This window comes from Agelaius phoeniceus, chromosome Z, assembly GCF_051311805.1.
Source record: "Agelaius phoeniceus isolate bAgePho1 chromosome Z, bAgePho1.hap1, whole genome shotgun sequence".
In the NCBI taxonomy this organism is placed as follows: domain Eukaryota; kingdom Metazoa; phylum Chordata; class Aves; order Passeriformes; family Icteridae; genus Agelaius; species Agelaius phoeniceus.
The window spans coordinates 70,877,316-70,902,205 of NC_135303.1; the positions used below are offsets into that span (position 1 = coordinate 70,877,316).

Sequence of the window (24,890 nt, forward strand, 5' to 3'; positions counted from 1 at the left end):
TATGGAAATGAGGTTTGGCAACAAATACTAATGGCCAAATACTGCTAAAATTAAGACCCTGTCATACAGTGACTTATAGTGTCAGTCAAGTTGCTGGAATTTGTGTTTAAGAATATGGAATGATTGAGTTTTTCTCATCACTTTTTTTCTTTTCTTTTTTGGTAGCTGGAATGAGAGAGAAACAAAATATTTGGATTCCTTTCCGTATACAAATAGCTCCTTTATCCATTATGGTATGAGATGCTTTAATTTCCATATTTGGAACATTTCATTCTCGAAAATACTTAAACTTCAAAAATTTAAGCCTAGGAGAAACATCTGACAATGGAAAAAGAGATCATAAATATAACAAGAATATACTTTTGCACAAACCTGAAATTCTCGAAGCAGAGTTGATATGTTGGCATCATTTGCTAAATTTGTCATGATTTCAAGCTACAAGAAAAAACCCCAGACATATTGTCAAAAGTTAAAAATAAAATATTTTAAACAGTACCACATATACACTATACTTTTATTGTATATAAAATACATATTAAAAATATTACTCAGAATTCAACAGAGTATACCACATATCAGTAGAAACTGGTACCACCATTGCACTCAGGAGGCATATTTTCCTTGCAAGCACTTACAAAGTTTACAAAGCAGGACTGAAGTTCGGTGACACATTTTTTATGAGCCCGAGCTTCAGTGTTTCATTGCATATCAAATGGGCTTGAACTACTTCTGTCAGCTTTTCCACACAACAGGCCTAAGCATATAAGAACCACACAACAGTGTAAGAAGAAATAACAGAAGTCACAACTGCATCAGGGGAGAAATAAATTGGCCATTATATTCAGATAAACTGTAATAAAAGAGCTTTAAACTCAGGAACGAAACATTTGCATCTATGAGATTCCTCAGATCTTATTCAACACCAACATCATACCCTGGAAGCCCTCCTCTTTGTTCCTGGTGGAACAAAGAGGATTATATACAACACTTGGCATATATTTTAAACATACTATGCTTCCAGGCCGTTTCAACTTTGAATGAAGTAAACTGAAAACACAGCCTTGTCTCTCCAAAGGGAAGCCATGCCTTGGAAATATGTTGGTATTTTTTGACTTGGAGGCATCCAGAAAAGGATACTCAAATTGTACAGTCCACCTCTACTTCAAAACAATTTCTTAAGGCACATCACAAAAGGCTCTGAAAGATATGTATCTTGAATAGCATAGAAAGTAAGAGGATAAATGAAAAAGAGAAACATGCAAGAGAAAAGGAGATTATTTTATAGTATAGGGTGGCTATCAATGGAACATCACAAATATCTTCACTGGCCTTTTTCACATATGAACTGTAAAAGTAAGAAGACAGGCAACAGAATTTTCAGCTGATGCTAGAGTTTTCAGGGATATGAAGACAAAGGCTGACTAAGAAAATCTGTGTAAGAGTTCCAAATAATAGAAGGCTGATTAATAAAACAGAAAAAAACCCCAGCACAGATCTGTAAAGTAATGCTTGTAATAGGGAAAAAACCTTAACTGTTCAGAAAACTACAGACCCCAAGATGATGACAATTAATTATAACTGAGAATTTGTGATTAAAATCGGTTATTTTGAAAGCTCAATGCTAAGCTCAATGCTAACCAGTGATCAAAAAAAGCAAACTTGATGTTGGAAAATTAAAAAAAACGTTAATCCAAACAGCACAGGAGATAATTCAAGGGCGCTCCTACATATTAATTACAGCCATGAATCTCACCATTCTATTTTGAAATAGGTAGGCTTGAACTACAGAAGTAGAAGAGGGAGAAAACTACAAGATTTTTTTATGTATGTAGAAATTTAGGGTCTTCTAAATTTTTCAGCTATCATGAAACAAATGAAACAATGAAAGGACAAACCACAGTTTCTTCTACTTCACCTCTTCTCCAATATATTATCAATTAATATGGGAATTTGAATTCATCAGCTTTCTATTATTTTTGGACTGACTATTCTTGGATAACAGTAAGGCATTCCTCACAATATTCCTAAAATCTAGAGAATATCTTTTTGCTTCCAACTGCCTCATATTTACTTAAGTCTTATTGTTGGTATAAAATACAAAAATATATTTATTTTTTATCTAAACATGATAGTTTTGGCATAGCCATCTTGTACTACACCACCCTTGAACATGTAAGTGCAATATGCATGTAAAATGAAGATAAGGAAAAGAAAATACTGTTTCTTTCAGAAAACTACCTTCCACTCCTAAACATAAGTGCCTATGACAATCTAAAGCAAAACAAGAGAAAAGGCACATAATAGTAGACACTTTTTTAGCCATTGTTTTGTCAAGGATTTCACATTTGTTAAAGCATTACTACAGAGAAAACAACAAGACAACAGCTGGAAACATGCATTGAGATGTGGCCTTGAGGAAAGCCTAAAGTACTTCTCCTGTCAAATGCTGACTTCAAAGAAAATTTGGGAATCAAGCACTGCCCCATTTTGTACAGAGGAAGAGATTTAACCTCTTTTTAAGCTAACAGTATTAAAGACTCTTTTCCTCCCATGAAATAGTCAAACTCTCAATGTTAGAATACCTGGCTGAAAAAAAAATACAGTGCTTTCTATCACTGAAAGGTCCTAAAAGCTCTAGGGGAAAATATAGCCACTCTTCCACCTGCAACACAGTAACAGGAACTTTCAGACAGCCTGACAAGCCTGAAGGCCCCTTGTGGACTTAACTAAAGACCTCTATACATCTTAGTGAGATGAAGAAGCAGCACAGATAGACCTGTGTCATATCAGTGAAAAACATTTTCCTTTTCTGTAGCAAACTGATTAGTCCAGTAATATATAGAAAAATTTGCCTTTAATAAACTCACCTTGAGTGTTTTGATCATAGTTGGATCAGTTGATCTAACATAGAAACTCTTCAGATAAGGTTCAAACATGCCCTGAAAATCAGAATATATTTAAGTACTCTCCTGTGTTTCATTTACAAATGTGATTAAAAAAATTCTAAATAGGATATACCTTTCTCTGAATTGACATAGTGGCAATATTTTGCAGGACAATATACTGCACCTCTCTAGAATGTGAAAAGAAAAATAAGAGTCATTCAAAAAAATTACTGATACATAGAATAATTCAACACAGCAAAGAAAATTCAATTCTATTTGAACATCAATCTAGATACTAGTTCTGAAGCTTTTAAAGTGCAGATTTTGTGTCACCAATTGCTCAAAAACTAAGCAATAACTTACATACAATTTTTCTGAACCATGAGTGCTCAAATCCTTGCATGTTGGAAATCTCATCCTAATGAGAAATCATAATACCCATTATCTCCTCTTACTCAAAACTGCCTAATAGCCCTAAGATACTTACAGCTGTTGCTTACAAAGAAAAGTGATAATAGAGAAGTACTTAAGATCTTTTAAACCAATTTTATGCAATTCTTACATAGGTGTATGAAAATAGTCAGCTACACATGATGAAACAAGACTGGAAATTGCTATGAGATGCTCTTTCAGGCACTCTCACCCTAACTAGATTATAGCTTAGTTGACATTAATTTGAAGGCCACAGGCAAAAAACTTCAAGGGCAAACAGCAAAAGCTTATTTTGAAGTGGTTCTAAATGCAAAAGTGGTTCACCCAGAATGGTAACAGAAAACAGAAGAGCCATTCAAGACAGAAAAATCAGAAGACTAGTGTTATTTAAGGTACTAGTTGAGATACAGGAAAGAAGTGACTTTTCTTTTAATGAAACCTGAGTATAAACAAGCAATAAATCACATAACAAATGATCCTTTCAACCTGTGATTACAAGTTTATACATTATCTGCCAATTGCTTTAGGCACTTTACTCATCTTTGCATAAAGAGAATGGGAAGCATACTGTCCTATAAAGCCAAACACAAAAACAATAGGGATTTATCTGAAATAAAAGACTGAATACTCTACATAGTCCCATTTCACTTCTTTACCAACTTTTAAACAACAGATATTGAGCTGTGGAACTTTTACAGAGAAACAGCTCTTTGATGGCAGGGCTGACAAAAGTTAAGGTATATCTAGGATGAGTAATCTTGCCAGACACAAAAAAGTGAGTTTTTTTAAAAAACCTTTGTGTCTGTTTGACAAAAATGATTTAAAAAGTAAATTATTCTCACAGCAAAGTTCCAGCCAAAAAATACCATTATTAGTTAAAAAGTTATTCTGAAAACAATTAATATTGTCTCATGTAAACCCTTCAAGCCCTTTTCATACAAATACATGGAAATTCAAAATCTAAAAACTGAATAGGGAACAAAAACATTTCTGTGCAGAAAATATTAGCACACTACACAAAAACTATGAAATACAAATGAAAAGATAGCACCAATACTCTTATGAAATAGAGCAAACAAGACCTTTCATAGAAAAATGGACAAAATACTATTGAAGATGATTAAGTCAAAACAGAATGCTCTGAATTGAATATAAACTTGTTCTTTAAAAACCGTCCAAGGATTAAGGAAACAGAAGATACAGCAGTATCAAGTGGCAATATCAATTTTAACACAAATGTTGTCTCCTTCCCCTGAGATATCCAAAAGCTGACTGGACAGTCCTGAGTACCATGCTTCAGGAGACCCTCCCTGAGTAGGAAGTTGGACTAGACAATATCCAGTGATCCCTTCTAAACTTACCCATTTTGAGATTTGTGTTACAGTGCAGGAAAATAAAATATTCATCAGAAGACTTCTTTAGTGCTTAGCAAGACAGTAAGGAACTCAACAGAACTAAATTCACAATAATTTAAAAAACATCAAGATATCAAACAAACCAGTTAGTACTGACTCCATTTAAATACTAACTAGGCAGTCATGTTCTTGTTAGAACAAAAATCATATGAATGAAACACAATAACCAATGATCCCTGGACAGGATACCAAAAATGAGGGAATGACTTTTAGTGATCCTCATTTGCTGAGTGAAAGTGAGTATTACAGAACAATTTCAAAATCAAATTAATTTTGTAATAGTTACATTCTTATAACTATGGCTAGTTATAAGCCAAACAAATATGCTCAAAAAAGTACACACAGTGATGTGAAGTATGGACTTTACTTACCTGTTACTACGGAGTAAACGCACCAATGACTTAGAAACAATACCAGCTTCAGATTTTGGTGCCAAATGCCAGTAAAGCTGTGCAACTGCCATTACCACCTAAAGGAAGAACATTCGGAGCAGCATGTCAACTTCAAATCATCATTCATATCTACCACATTTTCTTCAGACCTGCAGGACTACCAGCTTACTCTCCTTCAGAAAGCAAAGTGCACACCTGTGGTCTTTGAAATCAGCAAAGTAGACTGAGGAAGAACACTGGAATAAACATATTTTTACAAATTAAGTACCTTTACTTACTCCCAGTATTTACTGTATGCTATAATAAATAGAAGGTCATAGAAATAGGGACAAAGAGAAAAAGTATTAGGTAATTTAAATCACGAACATAGTGATACCATCCTTGATAAATCAGTATTGCTAACATCAGCTGTACAAAGTAATGAAGAAATATTCTTTACAAGTTTTTCTAATGTTCTTTTCCTTTATTACTACAGGTTCAGTATCACCTTCTATCTAGTTTCCACTCAAAAGCTTTCATTCTATTATTCTATTATGCAATTTATAAAACAACAGCTGTCTTTACTGGAAAATTTTAAAGTATCAAATCCAACAGAAAGTAAAAGCTACAGGGGTGTATACCAATATCCAGGCTAACAAAATTCAGAAGACTGAAACATAAGCAAGTTAAACCCCATTTTTTTCTTCTCAGATTTTCTCATAAATAAAAGACAAAAATGATCTTTATGCTAGTGATTGTCATGTCATAACCTTTCCTACACCAGTGTCATGATTAACTCTCTGTTTCAAATAAAACAAATCACAGAGACAAGTAAAGCCCTCATAGTGACACTTCACTTGGTATCTTAAATCCTAGTACCAATGAAAGAAAAATTATTATTCAACCATAAAAAGCAATTAAAAACATCTAAAGCCAGGAAATAACTTTAAGATTTTTTAGCAATATACACAAGTATCTTTTACTGGTGACAAAAAACATAAGGTCATATGGAAAGCCACTAATTAAACAATTGTAGGTAAATTGTGTGAATAGTATGAATAACCCTGTAATAGCAATTCAAAGTAGCATAATTTTGATAGCACCTTCCAAAATTATGCACTTTAACATCTCAGTTAACTTTATATCAGAAAGTTAAAGATTATAAGTGTGAGAATCAATATTTTCACAGTCATATTTAATCAAGAAAATTATTTATGGAATGAGGGTAATAACTAACTGAACCTCTTAGTGAAGTAGGACGGCAAACATATCAAACATACTTGTTCTTTATGTGAAATTAAGAAATATCACAGACGTTGAACAGCGATTTTTTGCAAAAAAGTTGTAAAAATTTAATCAACTTGTTTCCAAAGTCTGCTGGGCTGGCAGATCATAAACGATTTTGAGAAGAGTCACACTCATGAGTTAGAATCTCCAAGTATGTTTCAATGGACAACTATAACCTCATCTATTTAGCTTATTAAGAATAGGTAGCAAGGTGACTTAATCATGGTGGACTAACTGTTTTTGCAGTGATATGAATATTCATTATCATTAGAAGACTTCTCTCAAAAGACATCTAGTCCTAATTAACATGACAATCTGAGGTTAGAAAGTTAATATTCTGTGATCTGATTAACAACACAATGATTCACCATGAGCATGGCTTTTTCTCGTTCTAAAAAGTTACCTGTATTTTAAAATCTCATGGGAATAATCTAGCATACCATACTTATAATGTCGTATCTATCCTGGAACCCTGCCAGGCAAAAGTCGTAGAAATGTGGTGTATAATTGTCTACATTTAAAATGTGAGACTCAAAAGAAAGAACAAATCAACGAATCAATAACAAGTACGATTTTCTTTATAGATCTGTTCCATAAAACTGTACCAATAAACTGTACCAGTTTGTGCCACCCTAACTGTTGAGAGTTTTAGTATCAAAAGCTACCTCTGGTAGAGTTATCACATGCTATGTAAATTGGATTCAAATGCTCTCATACTTTTTCTAGTATTTTGTTTGTCCGTATTATTTGCAGCATATACAACAATCAGTTTAGGTGTTTCACTTACAAACTAAGTTAAATTCAAAATAGATCCATCACACTTCTCCTAGAGTTACTAAAGGGTATTTTCACCAGCTTTAAAGAGGTGTAGATTTTACTCTTCAATCTTTTAAATTTTTTAAAAATTAGACTATTTGTGATTTAACATTTTAATCAAAAAGGAATTTGTCATACTGCAGCATTTCGGCTCTGAAGCAGGGGCTTTGTATTTCGTAACAGCAGCCTGTGATCTGGGTCCATAGTATAGGTGGTTTTCGATTTCTGATCCTTCTCTTTCTGTTCTTCATCAGATTCATAGAAATTATTTTCACTGTATTCATCCACCACTTCATCAACCTATCAAAAGACAAAATGACAAGGACATACACAGAATATTTGAATCAACAGGTTTTATTCATTAAGGAAGTAATGTACAGCACCACAGTTTCATGCAACATTTATATATATTTTTTAAAAATAGCTTTTGGCTTTTCTACCCATTTGCTCTAAACAGTACATGCACTGACGTGAAAAACACATTAACAATATAAGCAAAATTTCCTTAGAAATAAGTTGTACTGACATATGAAATATCTTTACAATTATTCAACAAACTATTTCAGGTATTTTTTGGACTTCAAGCCCATGATCCAAAATTGGCATTTCTAGAAAATAACTTGAAATTAAAATCATATATAGGTCTTCAGAAAACTTGGAAAGGCTGCATGCCTGGGTCAAAATTCAGGTGTAGTGAAAGAATCCATAAAAATGTCTTTAGTAGAGATAGGAGGATGGAGGAAAGAAGTGACAATGAATTAAAACCATCATTCTGGTTTTTATTACAATTTGGACGGACACTGAAATTTTTTTAAAAAGAAGAAATATGAAGGGAAGTTTCATTACTTTATGCCAATTTTGCTCTCAGTTTTTTACAGGATGCCTAGCAAACTCAGTTATTTTATGCAATAGCAACTGAAGTACTTTAATTTCCTTACTTCTCTTCCCACAATTCTTTGTGGCAGTCACATTCTAAACTATAAACTCAGGATGCTATATCAAGTCCAGTGGTAACTGAATTCCTCCCCTGCCTACAGGACAGGCAATGTGAAAGGAAATTTCCCAATCCCAGTGCACCACAACCTGCACTGAAGAAGCTTCCTCTAACAGGAGGAGGATAATTCAATCTTCATTGATTCAATCTTCAATATCCTCACCTTGACTGCTAACAGGCATGCAGATCAGTACTATTGAATTCAACAGGAATATTGAGTTTGAAAAAGTATTTAACTCATTAATAACTGTTACAAAGAAACAGCTTGTGCTCTCACATTTCTGACTTCCTTTTATTTTAAGAATTATTTGTATAGAACATACTTGGAGTAGCAGAGTTCCAATAAAAAGCAGCATATGCCTCTTATGAAAACACTTATTTTAAATCTGATTAAGGTCCTTCTTCATACCCCAACAGTAGAAGTATTTAGATGATTTTACTAATCATGTATTTTATTGTAGTTTTAAAATATTACTCTTCTCTCAGATCTGCTAAGATCTGGTAGGAAATAATTATGTTCCAGACCAAGGATGATGACAATACCCAGGGAAATTATTTTAATGAACCAAAATTCATCAAAATCAAGTTGATGAACTTCTAATTATTTAGAATCTGTAGTCAAAAGGACCCACTAAGACAAACAGGACATGTAATACTGCACGATTTGCACATTGTGATGGATAGGCAAGCAAAGTATTATGCAAAAGAGTCAGAAGACTAGGCTAAAAACCTGCAACTCCTTGGTGTACAAGAATTGTTATTTCAAATTCTATTAATCATCCCACACATGGAGAAAAGTTACCAGACAATGTGAAGACACTCAATCACAAAAAAACCCTTAAAGCCTTAAGCTGATCTACTGACTATATTCAATGCCAAAATAATACAAGTGTAAGTTCAGAATCATAGTATTATTTGGGTTGGAAAATACCTTTCAGCTCATATAGTCCAATTGTTAACCCAGCACTGCCAAGTTTATTTAGCGCCATGTCTACAAGTCCTTTAAATATCTCTAGGGTTGCAGACTCTACCCCTTCCTCAGGCAGCCCATTCCAGGGCTTGACAACTCTCACTCAAAAAATTCTTTCCAATATCCAATCTAAATCTCCTCTGGTGCAACTTGAGGCCATATCCTCTTGTCATGTTGCTTGACCCTGACCCAGCTACAACCTCCTTTCAGGTTACTGCAAAGAGTGATAAGGTCACCACTGAGCCTGCTTTTCTTCCAGTCACTCCTCAGAGAAGTCATGCTCCAGACTCTTCACCAGCTCCATTGCCCTTCTCTGGAATTGTTCCAAGACTTCCAATGTCTTTTCTATCATGAGGGGCCCAGAGCTGGACACAGGTGTGGCCTCCCCAGTGCCCAGTACAGGGGGCCAATCCCTGCCCTGGCCCTGCTGGCCACAGCATTGCTGATCCAGGCCAGGATGCCATTGGCCTTCTTGGCCACCTGGGCACAGCCTGCCTCATGTTCAGCTGCTGTCACCAGCACCCCCAGGTCCTTTCCAGCCACTCTGCCCCAGCCTGTGGAGCTGCCTGGGGTTGTTGTGACCCAAGGGCAGGATCCAGCACTGGGCCTTGTTGAACCTCACACCATTAGCCTCAGCCATGATCCAGCCTGCCCAGATCCCTCTGCAGAGCCTTCCTGCCCTTCAGATTGCCCTCTTCACTCCCACCCAGCTTGGTGTCACCTGCAAATTGATTGAGAATGCACTCAATGCCCTTCATCATGAGTCATCAACGAGGGCATTAAACAAGACTGGCCCCAGCAGTGAGCCCTACGGAATAGCACAGGTGACCAGCCACCCGCTGGATATAACTCCAGACACCACCACTCCTCTGAGTGGCCAGCCAGCAACTCTTTTAACCAGCAAAGCACACATGCATCCAAGCCATGGGCTGCCAGTTTCTCCAGGATAATGCTGTGGAAATATTTTCAAAGTCTTTACTAAAGTCCAGTTTGCCAACATTCACAGCCCTTCCCTACCCTATTATACTAGGAGCTTAAGTTTGTCAAGCAGGACCTGCCTTTTACAAATCCACGCTGGCTAGGCCTGATCCTAAGGTTGTCCCACTTGTGCCATGTAACAGCACTCAGGATGACCTGCTCCATCCATATCCTTGCTCACTACTGAGGTCAAGCTGAAAAGCCTGACAGTTCCCCAGATCCTCCCCTGAACCCTCTGTGCAGATGGGTGTCATATTTGCCAACCTCCAATCAACTGGGATTTTCATGGTTAACCAGGACTGTTGCTAAATGATGGAATGTGGCTCAGGCTCCGGCTTCTTCAGTACCCATGGATGGATGCTATGTAACCCATAGACTTTTTTGTGTGTAAGTGGTGTAGCACATTATTTCCCATTGGATCATGGGGGCTTCATTCTCTTCCTCATCCTCTCTGTCTTACAGACCAGGGGCTGGGTACCTCAAGAACAATTGGTTTTACAATTATTGCCCTCTTCACTTCAGAAAAGGCACCTCGGTCTTTTCCTTATCCTTAATACTTATTTCCCCCTGCAGTTTTCCTGGACCACCTTCCTACTTCTCTGACAATGAAAAGCTCTGTCATTTTGTCATCACAGTGGCCCAGAGAGCCTCCAGCCATCATATCCCATCACCCACCAGTCCTTCTCTGCTCAGAAACAACAGTTCCAGTAGGGTGCCCTACCTTGTTGACATCCTGACCAGCTGTGTCAGGGCATTATCTTCCAGGAACCTCCTAGACTGGTTCCTCTCCACTGTATTGTATTTTCAGCAGGCATCTGGTAAATTGAGAATGAAGACTACCGACTGTGAGACATCTTTCATCTGCTCACAGACTATTTTATCTGCCTCTTCAACATTTCTTTCATCTTCCTCTTCCAACTAGCTTGGAAGTCTGCATTTACCTGAGCAAGTCTGTTTTGACATGCACTAGGTTATTCTTATAATTTCTGCTATCATTGCATAGCTTATTTCTGGATAGAACACAATTCTAGGATCCTCTTCACTCATTCCAAGCCTAGGCAGAAAATCTGAAACTGAACTCAGACACAATAAATTACTGCCAAAATTTCAGACCACCAAGCTGAAACCTCATCTTAAGACATCTACCTGAATTGTTGCTCTGTCCCCAGATAAACCTTGTAGTACAAGTACTGAAGCCTGTACTACAGAAAGAGATTGGGACAAGCAGTAATTCTTTCCTGAAGTGGCAGAGAACCAGTTTCTGGGGGGCAAGCACAAGCAAATCCTCTTTGTGCAAAGCTTTCCCCTTTTGTTAGAACCGAGATCTTAGAAAGCACCTCCATGCTCAACAATAGTGCTATGGTGTTCTGGAGAAGGAAAATGACCTGAGTGGCATTACACTGATATTAGCCCTACATCTTGAATCTCAATCAGAAAAAGCAGGCATGGGTAGGGTATAATGGAGATATAAATACTATTAACATTAATATTTTTTCCTGCCAGCAGAGGACTGAAAGTAAGACTCTTACACAGGAAGATGAAAGTCTGTTTTAACTATTAATTTAACTCTTTACGTAAGTAATTAACTATTGAATCAACAACTGACAGATGATTTCCTATGCACTTATTCTCCAATCTTCACTGTCTATAGTGCACTACACTAGACTGAGGAATATGCTTCTTCACACATCCCTGAAGAAATGCTAAATATGGGCAACACACAAATTTTACTTTCACAGATGTCTAATTAGAACTCAGACTGATGCTAACCAGTACATATTAGCAACTTTATCAGAAATAAAAACAATCCTCTAATCCTTTTTGACAATAGAGATATAGCATGAGCGTTCTGGGAGTAGATTCAAATGTTCCAATGCTTTCTGTTGTCATTTCAATCCCTTTAGATGCAGTTTCACAATTGATTTAAGACTAATCAGTCCAATGTAAGTTTATTGTTTTGTTTGCTTTTTTGAAAGGATGTTTTATTTTCACCAAGACCAGTAAATGATCTGTCTAACCCTGTGGTCATAGGATCACTAGAACGACTGGATTTTCAAAAGCACTAGGTGGTAAAGGGAGAACAGAAGAGTGGCAATTTTTAGTTAAACTGCATTAAATACACTTAACTGTTTGTAGTAGCACATGATTTAATTGTGCAGTTAATAGCTTTTCTAAATTGCAAAATGACTAAGAAGTTCAGAACCCTGGGAGAATAAAATGATTAAAAACTGAGACCACAGTATTCCAGACTACTATTTGCAAGTAGACTCTGTGCATTCCCCATCTACCATGATTTATTCACAACAGAGAAGTGAGTATTTTAGTGAGGAAGAACATGCATAATTCTTTTTTACATTATTCCAGACATACAATTCAGGGACATCTTCATAAAGTATTAACAGCTGAAATGAAGAATCAGGCACATAGCTCATTTACTTAGTGACTTTAAAAAAAGGCTAATGGAATTTGCTAACATTTAAATGAGATTTTGCTAGAAGTTACATTTAATATGACATAAAAGTTGAGAATGTGACTTCCATTTAGGGTAAAATACTACATTTGTAGTATTATGTGAATACTACAATTACCTCCAAACAGAGCTTCACACACCCACATACTGAGAGATAAAACAAAGCTTCAATGATATCCAAAGCAGGAATACACAGTATTTTCCCACTTTGCCAGCCTTAACTCCATCTTGTATTGAAAAAATTATTCAAATATTTGCATTCCGTAGTTAGGTATAAATGATTTGAAGCTACAAATTTCAGTTTCTTTCCTCAGTTTCATACGGAAATATACTCACAGCTTTCTTCTGATGCCTGTAGCAAAATCTTTAGCAAACAAGATTATCACTATCTTCCAGAGACCTTTCTAATATTTCCGAGAACTGTTCCTAAGTGAGTTTTGGATAAGCTAGATTTTGAAAGTAAAAAGAATTTTGGTATTAGTCATTATATGGTAACTGACTGCAATACCACAAACTACTTTAGCCCACCAAGATCAGTATTCACCTGCTGAATGAAAAACAGTTTCCTTGAAAAGGGAAAATGGAGGATAATCTATGAACGGTTTGCTACTTAAAGCTTTAATGCATTTCCTAAGATAGAGCTGAAATTTTGATGCTGTATGTGAACATGCCTACCTAAATCCTTCCACATGCTTTATAGATGAGGTTCAGAACACCAGAACAGACCTGTTGTTGCTCAGTAGATTAGCTGTGAGAAGTTACTGACAGAAGACCAGACCTCAACCAATCACACTTGTTAACAGACAAATGCTAGTAGAAGTATTCATCTTCTCCACAACAGCAAAACCTTGAATATGATTGAGGTTTCTCAGCAGAAATAAAGCTTGACAAGAATTTTTAGAGGTCTTAAAAAAAGGCACAACCTCGCATGATAAAAACACTTGAGACAGTAGAGAAAGTAAAGTGCAACCAACAAAATTTGCAGCCTGGCTGGAGAGAGGCTTTAGAAGGCACAAGCAAAGTTTGATAAGTTTGGCTTATGAAGCCAAAAGGAGTTGAAGAGATAAAGAATAAAGGGACCAGATCCTCTGCTCCATAAGTAATAGTTTTCTTTCAAGTACTAAACAGCCAGCAAAAAGTATACTGACTCATTCTAAGGTAAGCTGCAATTTATAACCAGTTGTGTGATATAGACTTGGGCTACTGTGAATGACCTGACAGGACATAGTAATGACTCTGATGTCCCTGTAGAAGTAGGGAAGTATTTCAAATGCCTAAGTGTAAGCCTCTAGTGCCATTTTATGCTCCCTTGAACATGAAAAAAAATCTGCATGAAACTGGGAAGACTCTGGAAGTATGGAGCCTACAGGAAATCCATAAAAACTGAAGACATCTGAAGACAATTGAAGACAAGGGCATCTTGTAGCATTTCGAACTACACTGGACACCCAGACATATTACCAAATTATCATAACCTAGTCTGTCTAAAGGTTAAAATTTTCAGATACTTACCCTTCTATAGGACCTTCTTAGAGAAATGAGAATGAGCACTCCTTCAGTTTTCATGTAAGTTGCTATGAAATTACTTAGCAGAGATGTTACTGTAGTTGTGATATACTGCAAAAAAGTAATGTTCAGCAGTCCTCAGACTATCCAGTAATACTCAAAATATTTTCCTGTTTAAAAATAGTTACTGAAACATTTTCTTGTTACATTGAAAGGAAACAATTTTCAACACCTGACAAACTCCTGATGCTCATGTGTTAAGAACCATTGGAAAGGAACAGGCTGGGGATTACAAGACAAATAAGAAACACTGAGTCACAGAACCAGGATGCAGGATGTTACAGAAATTATTACAAACTGTGCCTACTCCTGAATGGACAGAAAGCTAGTGTCTTTGCTTTCACTAGACCAAAACAGTGTGTTCTGTGTGGTCTTGGACACAATGCATTTACAACTTTTAGCAACAAAGTTACTTGAAAGTGAATAAGAATTTTAGAAACTTAACTTATCACTTCTACGTCACAGAATATAAAAATATTCAGGTAATGAACTAGTGGTTTGGGATATGACATGTCTTTTATCAAGGAAGAATTTTTAGAATTTTTAGTAAGAAGGCTTCCTGAACAAACAGCCAGTCATAGGACCTCCAGAATGCAATGATCAAGAAGTGCATAATATAAATAATAATGCACAGCCTATATTATATATACAAAATATCAATACAAAATTATCATATCACCTAACATTGCATTCTGTCAGTCTTCCAAAGACTAGACCTGTTGCTCCTATGCAAGTCTAAAAGCATTTTCACTTAGGTGAACAATGGAATGAAGAATCAATATAGACTGCAAGATCACAGTTATATTACTCTGATTTCCTTATACTTTATAATTTTTACTTCAATTATAACTATAGTCTATTAATTACCTAATTAGTCTATAAAGAGGTCAGAAGGAAAACCTAAGGGTTCAGCTGGACTTGTAGAATTATGAAGAACTGAAGCCACTGAAACAGACTTGAACTTAAAACAGTACCCTCTTTCAAGGACCACTTTATAGATTACAACTCTATTCAAATGACTGTAAGAGAATTGTACAGAAAATGTAATATATTAAGATAATTACATAGAAGATACAATATAATTCCCGTGAAGTACAATGGAAACTTTAACTTTACTTTTGAGGTTTTGATAAGTGATTTGCATGCTTTTGTGGATTCCACACATTTGTGGATTTTAAGAGTTGAGTTATACAAAGAGATAAACATGCTTTCAGTTAATTAAAATTGAAGTATTAATGGAAATTCCATGGGCAATTTCAAGGCCAAGGCCTTTTTCACTAAAAGGACTTGTATTTCAAGTCAGATTACCTTGTGATATTAACCTCTGGAGTTCCATGTTTCATACCCAGCAAAACATTTTTATATTTCTTAAGAAAAGCTAAATTTTATTGCAGCTAAGGACACACAATAAAATTCTATGAGTTTGAGAAAATTTCATTTGCAGTTCAAAAAAGTTCTCTACAAAAAACTTTCAATTTTTAAAAATAGTGAGCTTTGATACTTAAGCTACACAAAGGAACTAAGACACCTACTCAGTCTTGAGAGTCTGACTAAGGCAGGTGAAATTTAACATTAAAGTATTTTCATTTACATCATTCTTAGTTTCCTACAGCATATATAAAAGTTACATGGTCAACAATACATAAATCAAGTTTTATTAACAACAATACATAAATCAAGTTTATTTTAATAGTATTAGTTTACTAATAATATTATGATGTATACAATACCCTGTATAATACCAGTTCAGATGAGCATGTTTATTTCATTCTAATAAAAGCCCCCAATTTTTTGAAACAATATGAGTATGTAAACACATTTATTACCTGAAAAACTCTTAAAATACTTCAACTCAGCCTTGCAGAGGCTTTTAAAAACTCACTTAGCTAATAACATAATTTCTAAATATAAACTTGAAAAGGTAATGAAATAAAAGCTTAATGAAAACTAAAAAAAAAACCAAAACATAAACAGCCTTAAGAAAATCCATATTCACGAAAATTTTACAGTACACCTCTGAGACAAGAGCATCACATGCATGGAAGCAGGGGTCTGAGGACCACTGAACATTACTTTTTTGCAGTATATCACAACTACAGTAACATCTCTGCTAAGTAATTTCATAGCTTATGTGAAAACTGAAGGAGTGCTCATTCTCACTTCTCTAAGAAGCAGCAATTAAGCCTAGGACTGCCATCTGAAAAGAGGGGCTACGACTTAAATATGCTGCAGTAATGAATATCTTTCTTCAGCAACCTCAAACTGGTGCAATTGGCGTTGTAATAGTCTTGTGACACTTGCAGATAGAACTAAAACAATCCATTATCATTTTTAGATCACTTTCATTTATTCAAAACAATTTCATACTCAAAACAGAAGTGAGACATAAAAGAGCTTACTCTTACCAAGAAAAAAACCCTTCCTCCCTTTGGGAAAAAGGCACAATGACAATGAAAAGACTAACAGACACAAAACAAAGAACAGAAAAAATATTTAGAGCATAAGAAAGGAGGAAGAAAGTCCAAGAAAGAACAGGAAGGGATAAATTAAACATTGCAGAATAAAACTAAGATGGAGGAAAGATTAAGGGAAGAAAAAGGATAGCATTTGCTTCTAGCTAAAAGTTCACCTCTTTTTATTCTCAAATACAAAAATTAAAGTGGAATTTGGAATTTTTATTCAGATGTTTGGTAAAATGTTTGACCTGTTTTTCAGGTTAAAATATAGTATCAATTTATGTATCCGAAAAGGCAGTATAAGACATCAAGATAGCAAGCAAATGTGAACCAACTGCCTAGCAAAAATATTCTTCCACAGGGTTGCAAAGTAAGCGAACCATGAAGAAAACCAGTTAATTGTTAGTTTGGGACTGCAACCAGGAGAAGGGTACTACATGCTCTAGAATTAATAGTCACCATATCTCATAACTTATAGACAGTGTATGCAGGGACAGGGATGATCCCAGAGCTTCAGAACTGCACATCACTCATGCTGCAGTTCCTGTACAGAACTGCAATTGCTCCCAGTGCTCTGTTGCAGTCGACATGGACACACGACACTCGAGGTTCACGAGGCAACAGCAAATTTTCAAAGAGCAGTTCCCTTTATGCAGCCCTCGAAAGCCCGTGTGGCTGGTCCTGACCTGCTGAATTTGGCTGCCCGCCGGCTAACTGGCCAATAGCTGTCTGCATCCCTAATGGCCGAGACTGGTTGAGTTCTAATCAGGGTTATCCATGACTGTGAGGCCTCCAGGCCAGCTGTTAGCCACCACTGCATTCCTCCTTTGCTACTGTTCTGAGTACACACTCCACTTACATCACCATGTATACATCTTAAAGAAACTCAACTGCCTTTCCTCTCAGAAAAAGACACATGATTTTAAAAGGTAAAGTCAGTGAGAACATTTCCCATATATGGAAACACACTCATACATTTCTTTTCATTTTCATGTAGCTTTAGGATTGTTTACAGCTAGTAAAATGTTTTTCTAATATTTAAATGATATCGGGACTACAGCCATAGCTCAATATGTTAATTAGGATACTAAAATTTTTAAAACACACTATTATCCTAAATTGTTGAAGAATCATAACTGTACTTGTATTTAGATTGGCAGTCTGAAAGGTGGCAGTTTGCTACCCTTACCAGAGAGTCTGACATACTCATCTAAACAACATCAATAGCCATTAAACCCTGCATTACAGATTTTTTTTCCCCTCCACTGTAAGTAAGTAAGTATGCAATGCCTAAGTAAGCAAAGAAGCTGAAAGCATCTTAAAACATCTGCTGATTTACATGAGTGGTATTCTCACACTAACAACTGGTGGTGTACTTATTCTATTGATAAACAGATATGCTGTTATAATTCAAGCCTCAGTTGCCCCCACTCTTCTTGGTACATGGTACTGGCACTTTCCAAACAATAAAGTGCAACAGACTTGTGTGTACACTATCAAAGAGAAGAATGATCCAAATAATTTAATTTTTTTTTCACATTTACTATAACCCATTGTCCTTTAGAGAGCTGCCGCAACCAGTCAAGAATTCTACCTGATATTACAAACAGAAGTGTACAGGCTCAGACTCAGGAACTTTCTCAGAGGTCTGACCTCACACACATGTTCCTCACACAGCAGATAAAGGTTTATTTTCACAAAGTAGCTAATCAAGTTTATTCTAAAATTCTTCTAATTATCCAGAGGAAATCCTGGTACAATTATGAAAAGGAATTAACAATTAGCAAAAGTTACTAGACAGAGAGATAATATTTTACAGACAGATGCCCAGAACAAAATTCATGAGTACTCTGGCACCCAAGAAGGTCTCAAAGTTCACACAGAGTTCAAAGTTAACACAGAGTTCATTTCATACAGTTTACATAATTTTCTATGACCAAGTAGCATTCAAAGGGCCAGAATTAAAACTAGAAACTTTAGTGGCTCCCATGAGATGATGGGGATCTGCCACATCTAATATTTAAATTAAAAATTATTAGCAGTTACACAGGTGATACTTAGATTTCTGTGAAAAATATTTCTTTCCTTCTAATTAATTTTTGTTTCCCTAAGTCAGAGAAAATTACCTAGACTGAGATAAAACCAATTTTAACAACTTATTTGCAACAGATGGCTAGAATGCCTCTTATCCTATGTATATACATAATAAAAAGAAACTCAGTCTGAGTCAAGAAGATGAGACTACAGTACTGCATGGAAACATGGAAACTTTGCTGGTCAAATTTGTAGAAAAACAAAGGGTTCCTTTCTTAGTTCGAGTTGATCCCGCAACTCTGTCATGGGACTAAGAGAAACTACAGCAAGACATTCTTCTACAAAGACAAATGGCATTTTTATGTGCAGATTATACTTCTGATACACCAACAGTATGTGCTGAGCAGCCATAAAGCAAAACAAATCAGGAAATTATTGTGCCCAAAATTTAACCCTCTTGTCAGCTTTTCTTCTGCTGGAAGAGGTTTTTTTTAATCCAAACTTTCCACAATCAGCTTGAGGTAGTTTTTCTGTTAAAAATCTATGCACTAATTATTCTCATCTTACTAAGTAGGACACACAAAAGGAAACAATAAAATTGATCTGACAATAAAATAGCTAGCTAGTCCATTTTATGCCCCAAACACTTCACTAAATATCTTTAAATAAGTGAATCTTATATTAAACATTAACCCCACCTGGTGCACATCTAAAAGAAGCTGGTCAGAGAGTACTGCACTCTGATAAAAAGGGAAACAGTAACTGAATCCAGACTGCCCCAATTCACACTGAAGATTCTGATGGATATATTAAAAAAGGAAGAAATAAGCAACATAAGATAACTTCACTGTAAACTAGTTTTCCTAATTTAATGTTTTGCTCTTAGCAGCCAGTTTATGGTCAAGAGAGTTCTCTGGTCTCACAATCTTTTAGGGTAGGGGAAAAAATAAAATAAAATTAAAACCCAGCAAGAATATCACCTAATATATCTACAAAGAAACTTCACTGAGGTGACATGTTAAATAAGTAATACATACGATATCATAGTTAATTTTATTCTTAAAGATTTAATGCTATTCTGTGTATTTTTCAAATACGCATCTATGCCCCCTTACTGCAGAAGACCATAATAAAACTTGTAGATCCCCTACTGAGTTGGAAAACAAAGGAAGGAAAAGGCGTATTCAGGCTGATTAATTATTAAATTATGATATGCATACAAAATACTTTTAAAGTATTTAACGAGTTTAATTTTTACTGCTTTATCCATGTAACCTAGTTAACTGGAGGCTATTATCCTGAATACACCCCTCATTTCTGTTCTCAGCTTCTAAGCAGGGGATTTAGAAGTTTTATTAAGCTCTGCAGTAAACCAGCAGAACTGATTCAGGATGCTCATTACTGTTAACAAATTCTACAGAAGTAAACAATAGACACTATTTTCTGTATGCTGTGCTTGAAGCTTTATCATTCACAATTACTGTTCCCTCAATGCAAACCCCAATACAGAGAACAAGAAAAAATAAAACATTTTAAGCAGTTTTAGATACTGCTCATCTGTCTGAAGCAGCTATTAGACACTGAAAGCCATCACACAAAACCATGACCTTTATGGCATACACTAAAAACTCATAACTAAAAGATTCTGAGAAAGTACTGCAAGCGCAGGAAACATTTAACAAAATAAAACATTTAACAAGAGACAAAGAGATCACACAACAGCTGAGTCAGAAGGGACCTCAATATTTTGTCAGAACAATCAAGCAAAATAAATATTTTCAATCTGTTTCTTCCTCTAGTTACTGAGAGCTGGGCTACTTTCCATGATTCATGCTTTTAGATACATAGACATTCAAATACTTCATGTTTTTCTCAAAGAAGTCCTTATTCTTTCAGATTGTTTTCTTCATGCCTAATTTCCCCTTCAATCCCTCCCAGCCCAACAATTATGCCAAATTCTGAGCACTTTAAACTGAGCAATACTTCAATAAATAATCCTACAATGTAAGCCTGAGACATGATTCCTATAAGTACTTATCAGGAATTTTGTAATGACTGAAGCCCATGATCAATCTGAATTCACCATTCTTTTCCAATCCTTACTGAACACCAAGAAAGTTTATTTATGTAATCTTCAATTGTCTGAAATGAAGCTGAAAGGCCCTGAGAGGCTCATTTGTTTTGCAAGACTGCAGCTCCTAGCTCCATCTTGCTCTATACAAAGACTGTTGAAACTTGTGATCAAGTCACCTGTTTTCAGAAGTTGGCTTCCCAAATATCACACAAGTTTGGTGGTAACTCTGTGTACCAGGACAGCTGAAGTAGTTCCTACCTCCTGTGATCCTCATCTCCTTGCAAAAAGAGGGATGGCTGAACAGCCTGAAAACCAGTTCCTGACCTGCTAGACTACAACTCAATGTATTCATGAAAACTACCAACAACATTATTTTACCCATCTTTATTTATTAGACTGCAAGCTGTTATGGTTCAGGAGGTATTTACCAACAGCTTGGCAGTCCCAACAACTTCTGCAACAACATTTAAGCATTTAAACATTTAAGCTGAAATGCATCACAGTTTTATCTGCTATCAAGTATTTTACTTCCCAGAAAACCTGGAATAGTTCTTAGCTGGTTTTAGTCCCAAGCAGGTATTTTTACTCTAGAATAGAAGCGTCTTGTCTCATTTCAGCTAACACATGTTAAAGCAGAATACATACAGCTCATATGAAAAAAGGTTATTCTAAAACTGCTATTTGCATGTAACTGCCCAAAAAGCACCCCCAAGTATTTTAAGTCAAATAGGATAAATGAAGGACATTCTTCCTTACTTCATTTACAATTAGAATTAAAAATTATACTCTTCAAAGAATCTAGAAATAGGAATAAAAATCTAAGTATTCTTGGTTAATGGGTAATTGCAACAATTTAAAGCATACTACTTAAAAAAAAGATTTTTCTCCATAACTGGTAAGGATTCAAAAATTTTCTTTTAGATTTCTAAATGCTCAAGAAATCAGTTCCAAACATTACACCATTACTTGTTAGGAATTAGCTTAACTGAAACAAAAGCAACATATGCTTCTCAAAAGTAAGGGAAAATTTTACTGAATAAAAATGCAAATATGCATTTTAGCAGCCTTGAATTTATTAATCTGATAGGTTTAATTTCCATTTTCCTGCATCAGCTTTATTTATAAAGTGTCGTGCCCTATAAATATGCTGTTATTTTCTATAGTCAAGCACCCTCTTAACAAATCTTCTCATTAATATGTAAATTTAAAGTCAATCGGTCTTCTCCCTGACAGCGCCATGAATTCCTAGTGCACTGTATAATCGGCTTTGACTTGGCATCCACTATTTATCATCAAAGATGTCAGTTAGAAAAATTATGGAAAATGCACTGCAATTGATATGACTGCAATCTACTTTGTCAACACTTAATTGTTCCTCAAATCATACATTTACATATAAACAGCCTAAATACTGATCCATAATGATGCAAATAAACTAAATTAAAAATCTCTTCTGCTGCACAAGATGGCCTGTTGTATGATGAGTTCATTTAAGAATGTATTGACAAAGGCATGCATTTCAACTAGCACCACAAAAAAAATCTGCTAATTAAATTGCTGAGTAGGTAGACAAACTAAATTTTACACTGAAGATCTTGAAAGTGAAAACAAAGTGTTATTAATACTATACTACTGATGACTAATTTAAGGTTGGCACAGGCAGTATTTTCACACAAATCTTTCTCATTCCTAGAGCAGAAGCCACAGCAGCAACTGTCATCCGTCCAGTTTCCGTGAAAAAAGATTTGTCTTAAAGAAACCAAATCCCATCAAGAACTCAAACCTCTCAGTCAAAGACAGGAGGTCATTCTCCTTCTTTAACTTTCCTTTTGTCCAATTATAGACTAAAACTGTATTGTGGGACTAAAGCTTAAGGTAAAGCAGATTATCAATTTTGATTCTCTCTAAATGTCAGAGAGAAGAATGCAAGTTGCCTTCTTCCAACAATCAACATGTAATAAACACTGCCTCAAGGACAGTAGGAAAACATAACTTAAATGTCTTATTATCTAAAAATACTTTCCTTATTTTAAGCAATGTTATGGGAAGAGGTGTTCTTACGACCAATTTACTTTTCATAAAAAAAGAAAAAGGGTATTTCAGAATCTAACTAGTAGCCCATACATATAATTCTACTACAGACTTCTATTTTTGCTATATTCATTATGATCCCTGTTTTTCTAAGAAATTAATATAATCATAAACTAAATCAGACTGAACCCTTTGTCCAAATATACTGCCATATAATTATTTTCACACAATAAATTACACATATTTTAACACAGAATGGCACTGCATTTCCAGTTTTTTCCCACGCAAAGGATATTAAAACACAGTTTAAAGAACTCAATGACAGAGTGATAGTTGGTGTCATTCCCTATTCCAATGCTGAAAAAAGTAATCTTAAAAAAAAATTGTTAATGTGCTACTTATAAATGACAATAATCTGCACTAAAATGTACATTTTTAAACATGAATGAGTTTCCAATTAAATGGTAAAACTTAACACTAGTAACATCCACAAGCTTTTAATAAACACAAACAACCAGACTTGTGGAGCAATTTTAAACAGTTCTTTCCAGAAGTAATCTTGTAATTTAAATTGTTATTCAGAGTTAGATCTCTACTGAAACAATGTTAACAGCATACATTTCTTGAGCTGTGCCCTTTTTACTGTAAGAAGTGACAGAATTTGCGCCATGAACAACCTCTTTTTATAAAGTTTTTTGAAGTCTACTCGTATTTACACAATATAAATGAAAATAACCACCTCATTTTTTACATGTCACATTTTAAATACATATGTTCAAGTCTTCGCACAGTGCCTCAGCACATTAACAAAGCCTAAACAAGTAGTGTAATGTTTGTTATGCAGTGATACTGGCTATCTGCAATATAAGTTTCAGGATAGAATGGCAAACATTTCTGATTTTGACTCATGTAAAATTGTCTAAAGCAAAAAGCAACATGGCTCAAAGAACCACAGAAAAAGGAATCCTTCTGCTACCCACAGGATGTGCAACAGGTAAAAAAGAAAGGTTATACCCTGGAAGGAGAATTCTCAGGCTCTGAAGAAAGGTATATGTCTTGTGTTAGTGAAATTTTAGAGAGCTGACTTATGTATTTGATCTCTGCTTTTACTAAAGTCTCCAAAGAAATGCATCTTAAAAGACTAAATAAATCCAGCAATGGAAATAATTCAGAATGCAGGCTCACAACAGTAATTTAAGAAACCATAAACTTACCTTCCATGGACTTAAAAACTGGGTACGCGCGTACCGAGTTAACATGTGGATTATAACGACCTGACCCCACTCTTCCACATCAACCAGCAAGTTACAGAGCTTTCGGTAGTTCTTGTGAATCAGATCTATTCTATCTGGACACACTTCCTCAAACGCCATCACCACACTCCCAGCTACCAGCTAGAAAACAAAATATAATCCAGAAGGTCAGTATTAGGTATACAGTTAGACCACAAGTGAGAATCAGAATTAATACTAGCAATTATCAGCAATTTCAAATTATTTCTATTCAGCAAAAACAAACAAAACAACAACAACAACAAAAAAGTAAACCCACAGAAATGGTATCTCATTTAAAATAGAATTGGGGTAAGGTTATTAGAACAGAGAAAACACTTGCTGTTTCTATTGCAGACATAAATCTTCACTCCCAGTCCTGAAGACACAGTGCAATGTAAGCATAATTTTTTTTTCTTACAGATTTAGCTTCTAAATAAATTAACAGAGAACTTGCAATTAACTCAGAAGTAACAGGGAACAACAAGAAGTAAAACATATACCCAGCAATATCTTTTGGGATTCTGTCAACACTGGCCTGGTCAAAATAAAGAAGAACTGGGCCAAGTTCCCTGGGCATTATTGGAATTCAAACTTCTCTCTCAATATGGCAAAAATTAACTGTCACAGAAAATTTTGTATTTAGAGTTTCATGAACACACTCCTCCCCCCTGCCCCCCAAATGATTTCTGTCTGTTGTTTAGCACTTCCTTAACGGTTACATAATTGAAGGAATGCATTATTTATATCCTGCTATGTTCTCACACAATTTTTTGCCTTCATAAGAAACCTCTCTTTATTCAGGCATAAAGATCAACATGCTACGACTACAAAACAGCT

The 24,890-nt window shown here is 35.4% G+C and overlaps 1 protein-coding gene across 5 annotated transcripts in view; it reads right to left on the reverse strand.

The window, feature by feature from the left end:
- AP3B1 (adaptor related protein complex 3 subunit beta 1) overlaps positions 1 to 24,890 on the reverse strand; it is a 152,124-nt gene that overhangs the window by 89,184 nt on the left and 38,050 nt on the right. For all 5 annotated transcript variants that reach the window (XR_013179791.1, XM_054652874.2, XM_077171253.1 and 2 more), the window contains exons 7-12: positions 23,994 to 24,173; positions 7,345 to 7,506; positions 5,104 to 5,201; positions 3,019 to 3,073; positions 2,868 to 2,939; positions 373 to 435 (exon numbers count right to left, since the gene is read on the reverse strand). Coding sequence is in view for 4 of the 5 variants with exons in the window: in XM_054652874.2 (XP_054508849.2) it covers positions 373 to 435; positions 2,868 to 2,939; positions 3,019 to 3,073; positions 5,104 to 5,201; positions 7,345 to 7,506; positions 23,994 to 24,173 (630 nt within the window). In the remaining variant the exon portion in view is untranslated. The remainder of the gene's footprint in view (positions 1 to 372; positions 436 to 2,867; positions 2,940 to 3,018; positions 3,074 to 5,103; positions 5,202 to 7,344; positions 7,507 to 23,993; positions 24,174 to 24,890) is intronic.